Here is a 16,916-nt window from a genome sequence, read left to right as displayed (position 1 = left end):
GACAATGTGAAACATGTATTGCTCTCTGATCAGTCGACCTTCACTGTCTTTCACACATCCACGGGAGTTACAGTGTGAAAAAGCCCCATGCTTAACAGCCAAAACTGTTGCTGCCCAGAGTGGATCAGTGATGGTTTGGGCTGTGATATAATGTCCTTCCCTACTGTGCTTGATGGGTGCATCGCTGCCAAGAGCTACAGAACCATTCTGGAGGACCATGTGCACCTAATGCTTCAAACATTGTACCCTGAAGGGGGTGCAGTGTGTCAGCAAGATAACGCACCAATACACAAAGCGAGACTGGTGACAGAATGGTTTCATGAACATGGAGAAGTTGAACATCTCCCGTGGCCTGCACAGATCGAAATATTTTTAAACCACTTTGGGGTATTTTGGAGGAGCAAGTGACAAAATGTTTTATATATATATATATTTATGTATGTATATTGGAACAGCCTTTGGCCAGAACAGAACATTTTATACTGCTTGATATGATGCCATTAGTATCATTGAAAAACTATCATATTTATTCATATTTTCAACTTGTTTTTATTTTTGGATTATATTATAGCCATTTAAATTTTAGTTATAGTAATTTTGTTTATGTCATATTTTTTTACAGTTTTAGTTAACAGTAAACTAAATGAAATTTTGGCTTGGAAACAAGCAGAATAAAATGAGTTTAAATTTCTAAATATTTTAAGTAACAATTTTTTAAATGGTACTAAATAACTATAATATCCCTGGATTCAATACATATTCCATTGAAGTTCATAGAAAAATGCTAATGAAATAGTATGGTCCTAAAGAAAACACACTCAGCCACAAGATTTTGTTTTAAGAACATCTCACCCTCTTTATTAATGTGACATTTATCAGATGAGAATTATGATCGCCTGAAGCATCTGTTGAGATGATGCTCATAGCTTGAGGTTTCATTTCGTTATATTTTGCTGTTTTCTTAAAAAAACATAATGAGCTGTGGAAAAAACCAGCCACAATACTAAATAGAAGAGCTGAAGAGGAGTAAACAAAGAAAAAAAAGCGCAGGAAACAGAAATCAGGTCATATTGACAGATGCAAGCTACGAGGTCATGAAACTTACATATGTACAAATTTTGGGAAAAAAAAACACATTTCAAATTGTTTTGTTGTGTAACTGCATGTGCTATGATACTGAAACTACATTTCCAAAGCATTACAATTCTGAATGAGAGTCATTATGTTAACACTATAAACTGTGCATTCATTCTCTGGGCAAATAATAATAAACACACTAAAACAAAACAAATAAAACCAGACTAAAACTGAAAAACCAAGATTTACAAAACGGTATTCATATCAACACCGAATTAAGCAGCTGTGTCATTCTGATAGTGCATCCAAGACTCTGTTCTGCCCTCGAAATCCTGACCGAAACCACATGAACGGAAAAATAATTTATGCATCCAGAAAAACAATGCTCATGTAGCCCAGCTGAATTCAAAGAGCACGATTCGGTTTGTTTAATGCAGATTTGAACCCATTCATTTGACCATGGGGAATAAAGCAGGCTGGATGGAGGTGAGATCAGATTCAAGTTTTAAGACGCCACTAAAGCCGACGAACAGAGACGGATGACGTGATTCCATGTTCTAACGTCAGGGTGTACAGATGCCATTTGAATAGGTGGAGCTTTGTTTTTTCATTCAAATGCACAACCAAGCGGCCGCACATCCATGTGTGTGCAGAGTTGGCGGGAAAACCACTGGATTCAAAGGCACAAGTACACATCACACACTCGCTCATGCAAACAAAAGTGACAGTAGTTTCCAATCCAAGCCTATTGTTTTCTTTAGGACAAACAACTAATAGATCAAACAAGAGGGAGAGAAAAAATAAAAAGCAGCAAAATATACACAAAAAAAAGTATTTTCTTCCCTACCAGGGAATTGCTTAAAATTCTTCTTTATAAAAGAAAAATAGATATTTATATATCTTTGTACATTTATATACACAAGGTAAAGAAGGATGGACTAACGGAAATGAGTCCCAAATTAGACGACGATGCCCATGTCTGCTTTTCCATCAGTTCCTTCTCCGTCCAACATTTCCCAGAATTCTCTTTGACCTCACATTGCTTCTATACATCTAAAGAGAAAGCCTGCTCTTCCTTATTCATATTTCTCTCTGTTCCACTAGATATTGTTATTTAGAGCAGGAGATCTATTCTTTTCTGGGATGGAGTGCGCGTCTGTTCCTTTTGATTGGATCAGCCTGAGTCTGAGTCACTGGTGTCAGAGGATGAGGAAGAGGATGATGATGAGGAGGAGTCTGAGCTGGAACTGCTGGCGCTGAGACGAGACGCCATGGCATGGGGTTCCACCGCAGTGGGCTTCTCCACTGAAAGAGAAAGAGAGAGATCATTTAATCTGTCTTCACCTGATTCTGATTGATCATCTATGAGAAACTCAGCCCTACCTTTGTTTTTCTGTGGTTTCTTGCCGGAGTTAAGCTGGCCGCTGACGTCCTGCAGTCTTTTCTCCAGTTCTCTCTTCTTCTCCAGAGTCAGCTCCTCACGAGATTTACCCGCAGCACCTTTGACTGCCACTGGAAAACACAACGCACATTTGGTCAAATTTCCCATGCAACTTCCAAAGTCTTTAAGTCAAGTCACCTTTATTTATATAGCGCATTATACAACACAGATTGTTTCAAAGCAGCTTTACAGAGATAAACGGGCAAATGATGATCAATGAATGAAGGCGCTCTAGAAAGACAATAGTGTCATTGTTCAGTTGAAATCAGTTCAGTGTTGATTCAGTTCGGTTCAATGACTATGAAGTTAATCAATTATGGAATGAGTTAAATTGATCTATAAAACAGCTCTGGAGAAAACATTGATGTCATCATCCAGCTCAGTTCAGTTCTCATCCAACAGTGTCAGTGCAATCAAATCAATAATATTGTTGAATATGAAGTCATTTATAGTATTTCATCTAGAAAAGTTGCATGTTATATGACATAATCAGACAAGGGAGCCTCTACCTGTACAAGAGGCTAAAATGTTCAATCAAAGATACAATAAAAGTAAATGAGAGTAGGGAAATAGCATTTAAAAAACCTAACATTTCCATTTTTATTTAGGTGGCTATTTATCAGTCATGCATCAGCTAAACCACTTAACTGGCAGTCATTTTGAGAGAATCAGCATCGGTGTGATTTTGTTCACACAAATGTTAGTTCACTCTAGTAAACAAAATCTACTAACTGTCAATAATTTTCATTTGCAGTGGCTTTGATTCCCAGGGAATGCATGAACTGATCAAATGTTTAGCTTGGATACAGTCACTTTGACTAAACGCATCTGCCAAATGCATAATTTCCCAATTCTGTCCATTTGTCATTTGCTACCATTAAGTTATATAAAATATAAATAAATAAAATAAAACATACAAAAGGCTGCATATACTCCTATCCAGAGAGGAGCCAATATAACATTAACTTAATAAATAAATAAATCTTTCTATTCAATGGATCCTGAAAAACGTTTCCACAAAGTTTCTGAAAAAAATCACAGTATCCACAAAAATATTCAGCAGCCCAACTATTTCCAACATTGATAATAATAATAACAAAAAATGTTACTTGAGTAACAAATTAGCATATTATAATAATAATAACAAAAAATGTTACTTGAGTAACAAATTAGCATATTAGAATGATTTCTAAAGGATCATGTGACACTGAAGACTGGAGTAATGATGCTGAAAATTCAGCATTGCATCACAGGAATAAATTACATTTAAAAACATTCAAATTAAAAAAAAAATCTTAAATTTAACATTTTTTTAACAATATTTCTGTTATAACTGTATTTTTTGATCAAATAAATGCAACCTTGGTGAGCATAAGGGACTTTTTTCCATGTAATTATTTAACATTGTACCTATATTGACAAAAGAGTCACATGGGAGATGACTCAACATCAATGGAGGACTGAAAGAACAGCATTGTGTTTGTTCACAGAAGGGTAAAGAGCAGATGACTCTACCTGTGGAGTGTGCTGAATAAACCCAGGCAAGGTGGGGCTACACAAAGCATTATGGGTTAAAGTCTAGCTTCAGATTCCCATTAGCTTCTCAAGAACAAACATTCCTTTTTCAGAGGAAGCTAATATCTTTTCTTACAAACCAACTACACTACATAAATCCTATTTAAATTAAATGTGCTCATACCATAAGGTTTCCGTGGTTTCTTTCGTAAACACATCATGACGTATCGCTCTAGTTCCCGTAGCGTGGACGGTTTGAGCGTCTCAAAGTCGATCTCGATCTCCTCTGGGTTGGTGTCCCGCAGCGAGGGCTCTCGTGATTGGATGATGTGGACCACGCGGCCCAGTTTCTCGCCCGGCAGCCTGTTGATGTCCAGACTGAGCTGGCGCTTCTCGTCGTAGCTCATGGGGCTGGTTTCCTCCTCTTCCTCAGAGTCGTAGTGTGGCGTGAGACCACCGTGGCTCACGGGTAGGGAGTTAAATGTTGCGGCTTGAGATTTCTTTGAAGATCTAAGGGAAACATGAGAAAGAATAAGATACGTTTGTTTTTGTTGATAACTTATGAATTCACAACTGTGTAAATCAGTGAGTAGAGACGTACTTGCTCTTGTTGCTCTTCTTACTGGAGCCCTTCTTGCCCTGAGTGGAGGTCGCGGATTTGCTGTTGCTTTTGCTCTTTGGTGTCTTGGGCAGTTTTGGTGTTTTCGGCGGCCGAATGACTACCTCATCCTCCATCATGCTCCTGGCCCGCTTGTGTTTTTCCGGCTTCTTCTTTTTCTTCTTGTCTTTCTTTTCTTTCTTCTTCTTAGGCTTGACGATGGGCGTAGAGGACAGCGCAGCCAGCTGCTCATGCACCGCCCTCAACTGCAGACAAGCGAGTGAATGAGTGTCACTGTGTGTCTAAACCCACGGCCACTGCAGCTCTCAGTAAACGTACAAATACGTCAAATCTGTCAGTGCCGGTTTAGCCAACTTTGTTGGAAAAGTTCAGTCGCTACCTGTGTACACACCTGTTCCTGAAGCTGGGCCAGGCGATGCGCTCTCTCCTCCTCACTGTCAGAGCTCGGGCTGCTCTCGCTCTCACTGCTCACGTCACTCTCTGACGACGAGGAGGAAGAGGAGGAGGAAGAGGAGGAGTGACCGCCCAGGCCACCGCCCAGGGACGCAGGTGGGAGGGAATCCAGGGGCTCGTCAGGCATCTTGGCGAAGCGGAACTCAAAGACATCCTGAAATAGAGAGATGACCATTTTAATATCCAACTTTGAACATGCAAAGCAGGGCTCCATGATTAATGGTACTTAAATCGTGATCACAATTTCCACTATGCTCGATAAAGCAAGGATAATCGTCTGCGATATTGGCCGAATGGTTTATTTTATTTATCTAAAAACAATTTTTATTTTGACATTTGTTATCTTGCATTGGTAACAAGCCTTCTCCCACTAACTTTCATTCTTGGGGTTGCCAGATGACAAGAGTAAAACAAAACAAAAAACAAAAAAAATTCAACTAAATTTGCAAGCAAATCTTGTCAGTGATAAACTGCAATAAATAAACTATAAAGTGAATAAATGCACTTATGCAACCTCTGTGCTACAATACAAAGGGTTTTTGATGTTTTAATAGAAAAAAACTAGCATAATTTAGAATTAATATTAAGAATTGCAGTTTTAGCTTTCGACAGAAGGTTTTATCAGTTTTAATAATGTGGAGGGTGTATTAATGTATATGAACACTAATAAAACAGAAACTAGATTAGGTCAAATAAATCCTGAGTACGAGTTGACAATCTCTTGATTTGTTTTTGCAGGAAAATGCAAAAGTTTTGATGAAATGAGAACAATTGCGATAAATAAATCACAATTATAATTTTCAGCAAAATAATCATGATCGTGAAGTGTACGTACCTGTAATTTGCGGGCCATGGACACCACATCATGATCTGGGGGATTGTACTTGTAACAGTTTGAAAACATTAGCCTGATGTCTGCAGCAAACTGCAATGCATCCCGGTACTCTCGATGATCCATTTTCCTCTGCAAGATTGAGAAATACATGAAGATCCGATTGTGCACATGATGGCATTTTTAAATGGTTATGTATGTCATACTCTTTGACACGCACCTTAATAGTGCTCAGATCCATGGGACACTTGATAATATCGTGATAGTCGTGCAGTCCCAGTAAGGAAACATCCACCGGCTTGTAGAAGGGCCAGGCATAGGCTGTGTGCTTCTTCGACAGCAGCTCTTTGAGAATGGTGCTGCAATACCGTAACTGCTGGGTCAGCCTCCCACGCCGCACTGGCTGGTGTTGGTTCTGGGAGTCGGGCAAGTCTTTCCGCGGTGGCTTGATGGGCCTGCCACTGCCACCTCGTCTTGCCGGAACTTTGTCTCCAACCAGACCTCCGCCAAGACCGAGGTTCAGGCCAAGGGACAGGCTCTGTTTGGGGTCTGCACTAAAAGCAGAGATGGTAAGCGGGGAGTCACCGCCGCCTAAGCCGAGACCCATGCCTCCTATACCCATAGCGAGGGGCATGCCTGTGGTGGTGGGGGTGGTCGTGTCTGCCTTGCGCTTGACGCCCTTTTTCTATTGAAAAGATGGAGAAAGAAAATTTTGATAAATTGCATCTAATATGCAAACAAGCACATTGGTATTCCAACTAGCGAATGCTGCATCTAAAAAAAATTGAACAGTTTGTTTTAGAAATGAGTGGTGTTCTTACCTTTGCAGTAGGTTGAGTAGGTGGCAGGCCCAGCAGTGCAGGGGTGCCATGTGTAGTGGGAAGCAGAGTCTTGGTTATAAGCATCTGCGGAGGGGTGATCAGGAACGAGTCGGGGGTGTCTGGAGTGGGAGGGGAGTAGGACGACTGGGATACAGAAGATATAGCAGGGACCTGATGAGCTGTCGTGAATCCACCTGAAACTAAAAGTGAGATGGGAAAAAAAGGCATAAGCAACAAGGCAGATAAACAGCCAATAAACACCTGCACCAATTGAATTTCAAACAAATCGTTTGTAGTAAATTTTTTACAATTCGTATTATTTAAAAAGAGCAGTTTGTAGTTGATTAAATATTGTAGAACTGAGCATCACTAGAAACACAAATCAACATAAAATGTATTGTACGACATTTATTTAATTTCATAATATATATACATATACACATACATACATACACACACACACACACACACACACACACACACACACACACACGTAAAATATTTTCAATACCTAGATATATATATACACATACACACACACACCTCCAGCTAGATTTAAATATTTAACCACACAATCCTGTCCACTCAGTTTATTCAGGGTCATCCTATATTTGTTTCAGCTTGTCCTTACTTGATTTCTGGCCTTTTTTAAGTTTGCCCGGTTTGCCCCTCGGGACAGGTGAGGGAATCTCTTCTTCCTCTTGGGGCATCTGTGCAACCTTCTGCAGGAAAGCCTTCTCCAGAGACTGGGCCATCAGGACGATGTCATCTGTTGGCTATAATAAACAGAAGACTTTTAGATCACATGGCAGTCTCTAGACAACACTACTGATGCACTATAATAGGCTGGGGACCTGAGCCACATGATAGAACAAGCTCTGAAAAAAACAAGATTGAGCACTAAAAGAAGGTTTTAACTAAACACAAATGAACTGACTGACCTTGTTGTAGATGTAGCAGTTGGTGAACATGGTGTTGAAATCCTGCATGCACTCGCTGGCACTGCGGTAAAAATTGTTCTCTAGTCTTTTCTTGATGGTCCCCATATCCATGGGCTGCTTAATGATGTTATAATAATCCTGCGTGAGAGAAGAGATCAGCAAAAGCTTGTGTTTAGACTCATTACTTGCCATCTTGTTAAATATTTAAACTCAGAACTAAATAACATGTCTTCGGGTCTGAGAAACATCCAGCAAACAGTCCAATCTGGAACAAGAGCAAACTTACAGGGAGGTTGAGCTTGGAAGCGTCCACTGGCTCATGGAAAGGCCAGGCGAAGTGATGCCTCCACAGGGTCTTCTGTAAAGCCTTCTGGAGGAACTGCAGTTGGTTAGTCATGCGGCCCTGTCGATTGGGGTCCCGTACAGGAGGTTGAGGGGGTCCGGATTGGGGAACCTGGGGCAGAGCAGGTCCTTCAAACCCTTCATACAGCAGCGACGGCTTGCGGATGCGCTTGCCGGGTCCGGAGATGGTGTGATCCATCATTGTGACCCCCTGCATGCCGTCGCCCCCGCCCAAAGAGCTGTGGAGAACAGGAAGATGAGGGTGAGTCGTGTGAGAAGAGTCAGTAGAGAACATTTCAGCCAGGTTTCACAGACAGTGCTTAGATTAAGCCAAGAGTAGGCCTTAGTTAAATTAGGCCATTTAAATAACTTTTATAAACATGCCTTAGAATCTCGAGACAAAACAACGGCACTGACAAATTTTAAGATATGTCAGTTTAAGTTGCTTTTAGTTAAGACAACTCAAATATGCATTTTAGTCTGCGACAAGGCAATAGAGACAATCAAATATTATATAATATCAAATATTGGATTGTTTTATACCCAGACAAATTTTAACTATAGAGACAGGACGATGAAAGAACATGATTTTATTAAATGAAACATGACGAGTCAACATAATCACAGTACACTCATCATGACTCAAACTCGTGACTAATCATCTGTTTTGCTTATGTGCATCAAGCATGAAAACACAATTGCCCCTTCCAGCAGCTCATCTGTCCGGGCATGAGCGAGTTATGCTACGACTCATTCCAAACCGATACACCACAGTACAACTGGAAACTGGTGCCATGACCTTAAATAGACTTAACCCAGATCAGGTCATATTTGTGTTTATCTGAGGAATGAGCCAACGAGTGTCAGCTTTCAAAACAAATAGTTTGACGCACAACTCAATTATTCCTGTTGGCCTAATATTATTATTCATTCACGTTTTATTAAACGTGGTAATTATTTCTCAACTGTATTAACACATTTAAACTTGATTTTATGTACATTTAATGCTCATTATAAAATGATTTGCATACATGAATGCGGTCATTACAATTGTGAAGGTTAAGTCGGTTTAAAACACAGAAAATATGAATTACCATGAGCTCATGTGTACATGAATGTATTCCTAGTGGGCATTTAAATGCCATTGATAAGTCCACAAATTACTTTGGTAAGACTGCACTACCCTCACTAATTTTTATAAATGTGCTTTATATAACCTGACAGTATAAAGAACTTCAATTCCTCCATGAGACTTACCTTTCGAGCTCTGTTCAACACTTTAAAATGGGCAAGTTGGCAGCACCCAATAATTTATCACAAATGCTAGCCTATATTAAATGCTCTTTGGATTCATATATTTGGGACTGCTCAGACAGCACACCATGTTGCAATATTTGTAAAAACGTTGCAGCTGTAAGGTGACTTTAATATTAAACAAAAATAAAAAATAAATCAAAAAAAGCAGTTAAGGTAAACAAAACTAAAATATTATTTTAAAAAAAGCAGTTAAGGTAAGTGTTCAACTCTGCAGAATGTTGTTCTCATGCCTTCCAGCCAGGATCTGTAAGTGAAGGTTTGCATACTTGCCCCAGTATGGACTCTTGAGTGAAATTTAACAAACTGAATAAATCAGAATGCAGACACGCTGCTTCTAAATAAACTTTGAATAAAACTACCACACAATAGCTAAAAACATTTTCAACTTTATAAATATTTAGTCATGCTGATAAAACATTAAACAACTTTAAATTTAATAATTTTATGTTTTAATGTACAATATTAACACTGCTAAATGATACAAAAATCACAAACAGTTGACATTGAAAGCGTTTTATTTTCAGTCAAGTAAAATGTTGGATTACAAACAATGTTTGGAAAAACAAAAACAAATAATATGTCTAATTATTCTGTCCCATATACAGCATGCTGGTTGGGAGGGGCAGATGGCGGGATTCATGCGGCTCGTTTAACTACGCGCGTTGCTAAGCAACAAAAAGCGAAACAACTCCATAAATTCAGTGCTGTGCCATTAGATTTCACAAATCAATGACACTCGCCACCAAAAGAAGGCGTGATGTGATCAAATGGGTTTGAGAACAACTGCAGCCTTCACGCGTGTAAAATGTTGACAAAAGTCCACGTGGTGTGAGGCGGAAGCTCATCTTTTAAGTTGAGTTTCAGAATGACTAAAACGTGAAGGGGGAAAAAAACGAAGAGTTGTTAACATACGATCCTCAAAGTGAAGTTAAACCAAAAACATTCAAACTAATATAAGATGCGGCAAAACAACTTACAAAACACCTGATAAATAAATTATTTTTTACTAGTCAAGGCGCCGCCTTCTGACCTACATCAATACATAAAAGAAATATATCCCATTGAAACACCATATCGATCATAACAATAATTTCCATTAAGCCACACAATATTTCATGCAACGCTGATCAAAGTTAGCGATTCACGGCCACATGTTCACTGTAACGCACTCGCGAAAGAAATGACCAATGCATCATAATAAAAGCGGTGGATATTCAATACACTTCCGAGTCTTAATAATAACCGAAGACACATTTATAATATTCTTTTTGCATCGTGTCCGCAACCTTTATGAACAATAAAAACATACAGGTCTGTGTTAGCATTAGCTTACCATGCTAATTTCACTTTCGCATCCTAGCACTGCAATTTAACGACATACGATCAGTTATACAATACAAAAAATCTCACATATGAAAATGTGGTTGCATTACTCAATTTTGCCAATTTGAACACCGACAAATTTGTCAATAAACAAACGGCCCGTCTAAGTGAGCGAAAACGCGCATGCGCACTAAACGCGAGAAGCTGTCCGTTAAGAAAAGACTCTAAAGCTTGAAGACTAGTGGCGAACTGACCTTGTAAAAATATAGTCTCTGCAACACCACTGCCTTTAGAAAGTGCAAGTCAATGCAGTCGTATTATTCCGGAATATATGTATTGCGACAGGACGCAAATGATTCAAATAAAATAATTCTGAAAAATGCCGAATTATGACAATGACCCAAACAAAATTTTCGTTCACAGAACAAGTGCAATGTCATTTACTCCAACCGGTACCTGTCAAAGGGCGGGCTAAAGGCCGTCTCCATCGGGATGGATCCGGATTCGGTTTATGAACCGGTTTCGTTCGAATATCCGAGTTTCGCGGCCTTGTTTTTCAGACTTCCTCTATCCTCCAGCGCAGAGCTACAATGAAATGGCGAGGCTGAGGCTCCGCCCGACTTTTTATAAACCCATCGACGGCTCCATTGGCTGATGTAACGCCATTCGTATACGCCTACGCTTATACTATAGGCCACACAACCTGTCTGTCAAATAGGCCACGCCCACGCATCCCCCGGAGCACGATTTGTGGATTTAAATCATATTTCGCAAATAAAACACTTGTCTAGGCAACACCGCAACTATAACCAACATACAGTGAAACGTTTAAGCGAATAGTTTACAACACTTATGGTTGAGCTAGCATTTACAGAAATACTGCGTTTCTCAAGAGTTGAGTGTTACGTCAACAGACTTCGCTGATTGGTCCTCCAAAACTAAGGCGCGTTTACCCAGGGCAGGTTGGAAATACGCCATTGGTTCACCAGATTAGTCACGCGTAACAGACAAATGCGGCACAAACACGTACGGTACAGATCACCCAAGCCTTGCACTGTTTCTCGTCGCCTGCCTGGGGAAAAAAATCAACCAAAATACTAACGTTACATAAAAACTCGAAACGTCTAAAGGCAACCACGTGATAGTGCTTCGTCCCGAAAATATAACGGGGAAGGAAAAAACAACCAGAGATTTGAACGCCAAAACCAATATTATACTATAATGTTTTAATCGTCCCATTAACGCAATGTAAAAAAAATACCATATATCGCTCTCAAACCCATCCTAAAGCTGACAAAAGGCGATGTCCTTCTCTGTCAACATGGCCTACAAGGAGTGTCCTCCATAAATGACGCAGCAACTTTAGTCCTTCGAGCGACGACGACCCACAGTGGTTAACACACTAATACAGGACCAAAATATATACAAAACACGCTAAATTAGACAGAAATAACCTTAATGTTCGAATTACGTCAAGAATTTAAACAAAATCCTGGAAAAATAACTACTGCGTTTAGGCCGACGTCGTGATCTACCTAATGCCACAGGCAAAATCATCAATAAAACTTAATACGTTTGATTCGACTCTAATTTTCTAGCTGTTTCGGTAAAAGCCAATCATTATTTAATAATCTTGTCGACGTTTTTAAATCAGCTGAGTTACCATTTAGAGGACACTTAAACTGACTTAAATATTCTCTTTCCAGAAGCCATTAACAATTGTTAGACGCCTAAAATTAAATGTTCTGGCAAAATAACCAGTAACGTTATTTTAAAATGATCTTCAAATTAAAAAGAATTTAGGACAACATATTTTTAGAAAAATGTACTGTTGCCCATCCCCCACTGCCAAGGTTACAGATTTGAAACAATGTCATACATTGTGGGAAACAAAAGTACAACACTAAATAGGCAAAATTATTAGTTATCTATAAATTATTTAAATTAAAACGCTTGATTTAATTATTAATGTTTTACAACTACTAAATTTGGAAATAAATCCAAATATTTTAACATATACCTCTATCCAGATTAAGTGAACCTAAAATAAAAAGGAAAAACAAAATATGTCGAAATCCTCCTTGTTGGAAAAAATCCTGATTTTCTTCTTGTCTTCAGCCACGTTTCTTTATTCAACACATTTCCCTCAAACATGTCCGACTTCTTCTTCCCCATTCATTGGATCGAAGTGGGGGAGGGAGAGTCATGTGATCACCCACACAACTACTCGCGTGGCTTAAAACTGGTTTTGAGCAGGAACTCCATAAAATGCGTCTTCCTTTTAAAAACATTGCAAACAGAGAGCATTCCCTGGTGATTAAATACGTGATATTTAAAAAGCCATAAAATTTCAACGAGTAATTAGTCAGCAACGTTGATAAATCCAGAACACAGAAGATATGGCTTTTGTTGCTGCGCCATGATTGGATGGAGCAAATCACGTGTCTCGAAAACCACCGCGCCATCGCAAAAATTAAACCTGATTATTTTTCACCGAGATTATCTTCTTGGAAAATGTAATCCGATTCCTTTAGATTCCTTCCAAATGCTCTGAATACTAGAATTCAGCAAAAAACGCATAGCAAAAAAAGTTTATTAGGAGCACGAGAAATCCACGTAATCAATAGCTTTCATCTCCCTTGAATGTAATCCTCTCTGCGCATGTGCAGTTTCATCTGACTCCCCTCCCCCTCGAAACATGTCTGTGAGCTAAAATGGGAAACCTGTTCTGTGACTAATTATTTTGACTGATTTCAAAATAGCTATATTGAAACAGGAATAAGTTTGGGAATATTCAGTGCATCATTTTAAGGTTCCAACAAAGGCGAACATTGAAAAAAACATTTTTATAGATTTTATTTCTACCAGGAAATGTTTTTGAAAATATGCAGATACTTATTCCTTTATTCATTAGATTTTTAACATTTATATATTTATATATCTAACATATAAAATATATCCGACCTAAATCCTAAATGTAGCCTAATTTAATTATTAGTTAACAAAATATCACGTTCAGAGGCTTACTTTTAAAAGAACACATTTGAATATTTGTCAGGTTACAGGTAGTTATTTGACTATGTTGTCCTATACCACAACATCTTTCAGAACAGCATGGCAAATGGGAAAGCACAAGCCTGGCCAGTCACTCATGTCCCACAAAAGTGAGCGCAGACAACACTAACCCAGTCTGACTCAGCGTCACAAGGCAACTTGGCCAGCATGAGAAACGGTTGCTATGGAGGCTCTCGCTCACACACTCTTTCCTTTTCCTAATAGCTGGCTGTTCTTGGCAATAGTGCTGAAGGAAAGCACACACTTTTACAGTCACTGCAATGCTTGATGGTTGGTTTCGTTTTTTTTTCAGTTCAGTCTTTTCTACTTCAAATATTTGTATTGCATTGTGTTAACGTCCATTGTTTTAATGCCATAAAAATGAAATTACATTTTGAAAGTGTATATAATCGAATTCTTATAATCTTATAAAATATAGTTCCCATTCTCTATTGAGCCTTTCTACATTCAAAAAGGGCCAAAATGTAAGATTTAGGTATTTGAATTGCATATAACATGCATGACTGACAAATCACATTAAATATATTATATTGTTAATGTTAAAATTGTGTAATCCAAATGGATGGACATTTCATACGCATTTCAAATGCATAAGTATTAAATTTAGGTCAAAATATTTTTTTAGTGTATTTATTGCTGATTTAAGCAGCACAATAAGTAACAGTCAGATGAAGCATGCAACTTCATTTTAAAGAGCTCTTTTTCTGTATATAATATTTCACCCCTTAGAATCTGTTTCAGTTCTCCTTTTACCGGGTGTATCTGACACGGCAATGACTAAGCCCATTCTTTGAGGTCTTATCTGTGAAAACCTCCCTAGTCTTATAATCGTAGAGCTATTAACAGTTATGCTCACAGTCATTTGCACTTCTATACTGAACTCAGACACAATGAATGTCAATGGCTCTACTCTGCACAGGTGTGAATGTTGGTACGCAGCACTGTTGCTGTATTATTACAGTATTTTACCTATGCAATAGAGAATCCACCACTCCCTTTGCAATCATGTGCACTTTTGAAACCAGACTGGTTGTTGTCCAGGAGGTTGTTCATTGTAAGAAATGTAGAGACTTGGTTGAACACGACTCATTCAAATGTCTTAGCAGATACGTTCCTGAAAGGGAAGCACAACATCAATTCAAGCTGTATGCAGTGCATCTTGAGCCAACCAAAGGTATCAAACAAACAGTTATCAGATTCCATCAGGCATTATACAATATATGTAATACTTTTATTATACATTATTATATTATGCATTAGACAGGAGCTACAGTGGTGGGAAATTAAAGGAAAAAAAACATAATTCAGAAGTAACTTAGTATAAGGTATGAACAGCAAATCACTAATGATGTTATTATATAGGCCTATGTTTTTGTTTTTTACTAATCTGTTGTGCTGTCTCTCTATTAAAAAGTGAGGGATTCTTTTTTGTGCAATTTCATCTGAGAATGATGAACAAATAATGAATAAAACTGAATTAGAGAAAACTAAATAAAATAATATAGAATACTTTTGGATAGCATTTTTTTTAACTTTATTACGTCTTTCAAATAAAAAACAGGCATATAATTGTTAAACTCATCAACAAGAAGACCAAGCAGCATATCGAAAAAAACACAAGAAAAATAATAATACAATAAATAAATTAAAATTAAACCAAAATATGTAACAAAAATTATAACACAAATTAAAATACATTTCAGGGGATTTATTCATGCAAGTTCCCAGTAATTTAGAGAGTTTTAAGCCACTCCTCTTTTTTTGAGAAGTTTTAAGGATTGAAATCAAATTTCATTATTATTCTTAAATGCCTCAAAACATGGCAAACTTCTATATTTGTGTAAATAAAACTTGTGTAACATTTTATTACACAAAATTTTCCACAGTCGGGAAATTTATTTTGTGTACAACATTGACATCTAGTGTTTATGATGGTGAAAAACAGATGGTTAAAGGGATAGTTCACCCAAAAATGAAAATTCTGTCAGTTTTTACTCACCCTCATGTTGCTCCAACCCTGTAAGACCTTCGTTCATCTTCGGAACACATATTAAGATATTTTTGATGAAATCTGAGAGCTGGATCACTCCTCCATAGGCTTCTAAGGGATTGAAACTTGCCAGCCCCAAAAAGTTATTAAAGACATCGTTAAAATAGTCCAAGTGACTACAGTGGCTCAAACAGTTTATCAAACAACGAGAATACTTTTTGTGCGCAAAAACAAACAAAAATAACGACTTTATTTCAACTATTCATTTCCTTCTCTGTGGGCCTCGAGTCCAGGGGTTCTCAAACTTTTTGGGACCAGGGACCCTTAGAGCGGAGAAAAATTTCCAAGGACCCCCTCATAACAATAACTGTCTGTGATTAATATGCTTAAAACTATTTGTACTCTTAAATGCCATTGGAATTAATTGCATTGTAATCTTTTTCACCCTAAAAACTTAAGACCTGTTTTATAGAACAGAAACACATGTCGGTTTAAATCATGTTAATACCACTTATATACTTGTAAACAGTGGGTCTTTTATTCAAATTGCATTTGGACTCAATAGCATTTACACTAAGTAATTTCTCTTAAAAGCTTTCATAAAATCAACAGCAAGACAGCAAGCACCGTCTTGTTCTAATAAAACCAAACATTAAAATTCCCTAGATTAAAATTAAAACTAACATTTTACATTAAAATAATAGTTCACCCAAAAATAAAATTCTGTCATCATTTACTCAAGTTGTTCCAAACCTGAATGAGTTTCTTTCTCCTGCTGAACACAAAAGAAGATATTTCGAAGAATGTCGGTAACCAAACAGTTGATGGACCCCATTGACTTCCATATATATATATTTTTTTTAAAGTACTGGAAACTGTTTGGTTATCCACATTTTTCAAAATATCTTCTTTTGTGTTCAGCAGGAGAAATAAACTTATTCAGGTATGGAACAACTTGAGGGTGAGCAAATGATGACACACTTTTCATTTTTTGGGGTGAACCATCCATTTAAAATAACATTTGAATAATGTAATGTTACTTTACGTGCATCAACTTTAAAATAATGAACTCATTGCATCTTAAATCAATGGCAGAACAATCAACAAATCATAACAGAATTAACACTGTTGCAGAACACATAATTAAGTTAAACCAAACTTTTATTTTGG

The 16,916-nt window shown here is 37.8% G+C and overlaps 1 protein-coding gene across 2 annotated transcripts; it reads right to left on the bottom strand.

The window, feature by feature from the left end:
• Positions 1-830: 830 nt before the first annotated feature.
• On the bottom strand, positions 831-11,302 carry brd2a (bromodomain containing 2a). Of its 2 annotated transcripts, none has more exons than XM_077195093.1 (12): positions 11,138-11,302; positions 7,986-8,280; positions 7,700-7,837; positions 7,390-7,534; positions 6,759-6,958; positions 6,158-6,622; positions 5,941-6,069; positions 5,032-5,259; positions 4,635-4,897; positions 4,218-4,543; positions 2,461-2,589; positions 831-2,382 (listed from the first exon to the last, which is right to left on the bottom strand). In XM_077195093.1, exons 1-12 carry the CDS (start codon positions 11,167-11,169, stop codon positions 2,252-2,254), a joined length of 2,481 nt encoding a protein of 826 aa, XP_077051208.1. In that variant the 5' UTR covers positions 11,170-11,302; the 3' UTR covers positions 831-2,251. The 2 variants fall into 2 exon arrangements, with proteins under 2 accessions (XP_077051208.1, XP_077051210.1); XM_077195095.1 differs by having other exon boundaries at positions 5,044-5,259.
• Between the last annotated feature and the right edge of the window lie 5,614 nt (positions 11,303-16,916).

The sequence above is a fragment of the Siphateles boraxobius genome, unplaced genomic scaffold (genome assembly GCF_051911475.1).
Source record: "Siphateles boraxobius isolate OS27281-9 unplaced genomic scaffold, OSU_SipBor_1 33, whole genome shotgun sequence".
NCBI classification, from domain to species: Eukaryota; Metazoa; Chordata; class Actinopteri; order Cypriniformes; family Leuciscidae; genus Siphateles; species Siphateles boraxobius.
Note: the sequence above shows the minus strand (reverse complement) of the source record. Positions and strands in the feature narration are given on the sequence as shown.

Excerpts from the sequence above, each read along its gene's own strand:
- brd2a (XM_077195093.1), bottom strand. The coding sequence starts at position 11,169 with ATGGAGACGGCCTTTAGCCCGCCCTTTGACAG. Across the intron at positions 4,898-5,031 it reads AGGAACAGGTGTGTACACAG|TTGAGGGCGGTGCATGAGCA; the intron begins GTAGCGACTGAA and ends GCTTGTCTGCAG. Across the intron at positions 4,544-4,634 it reads AAGAAGAGCAACAAGAGCAA|ATCTTCAAAGAAATCTCAAG; the intron begins GTACGTCTCTAC and ends TGTTTCCCTTAG.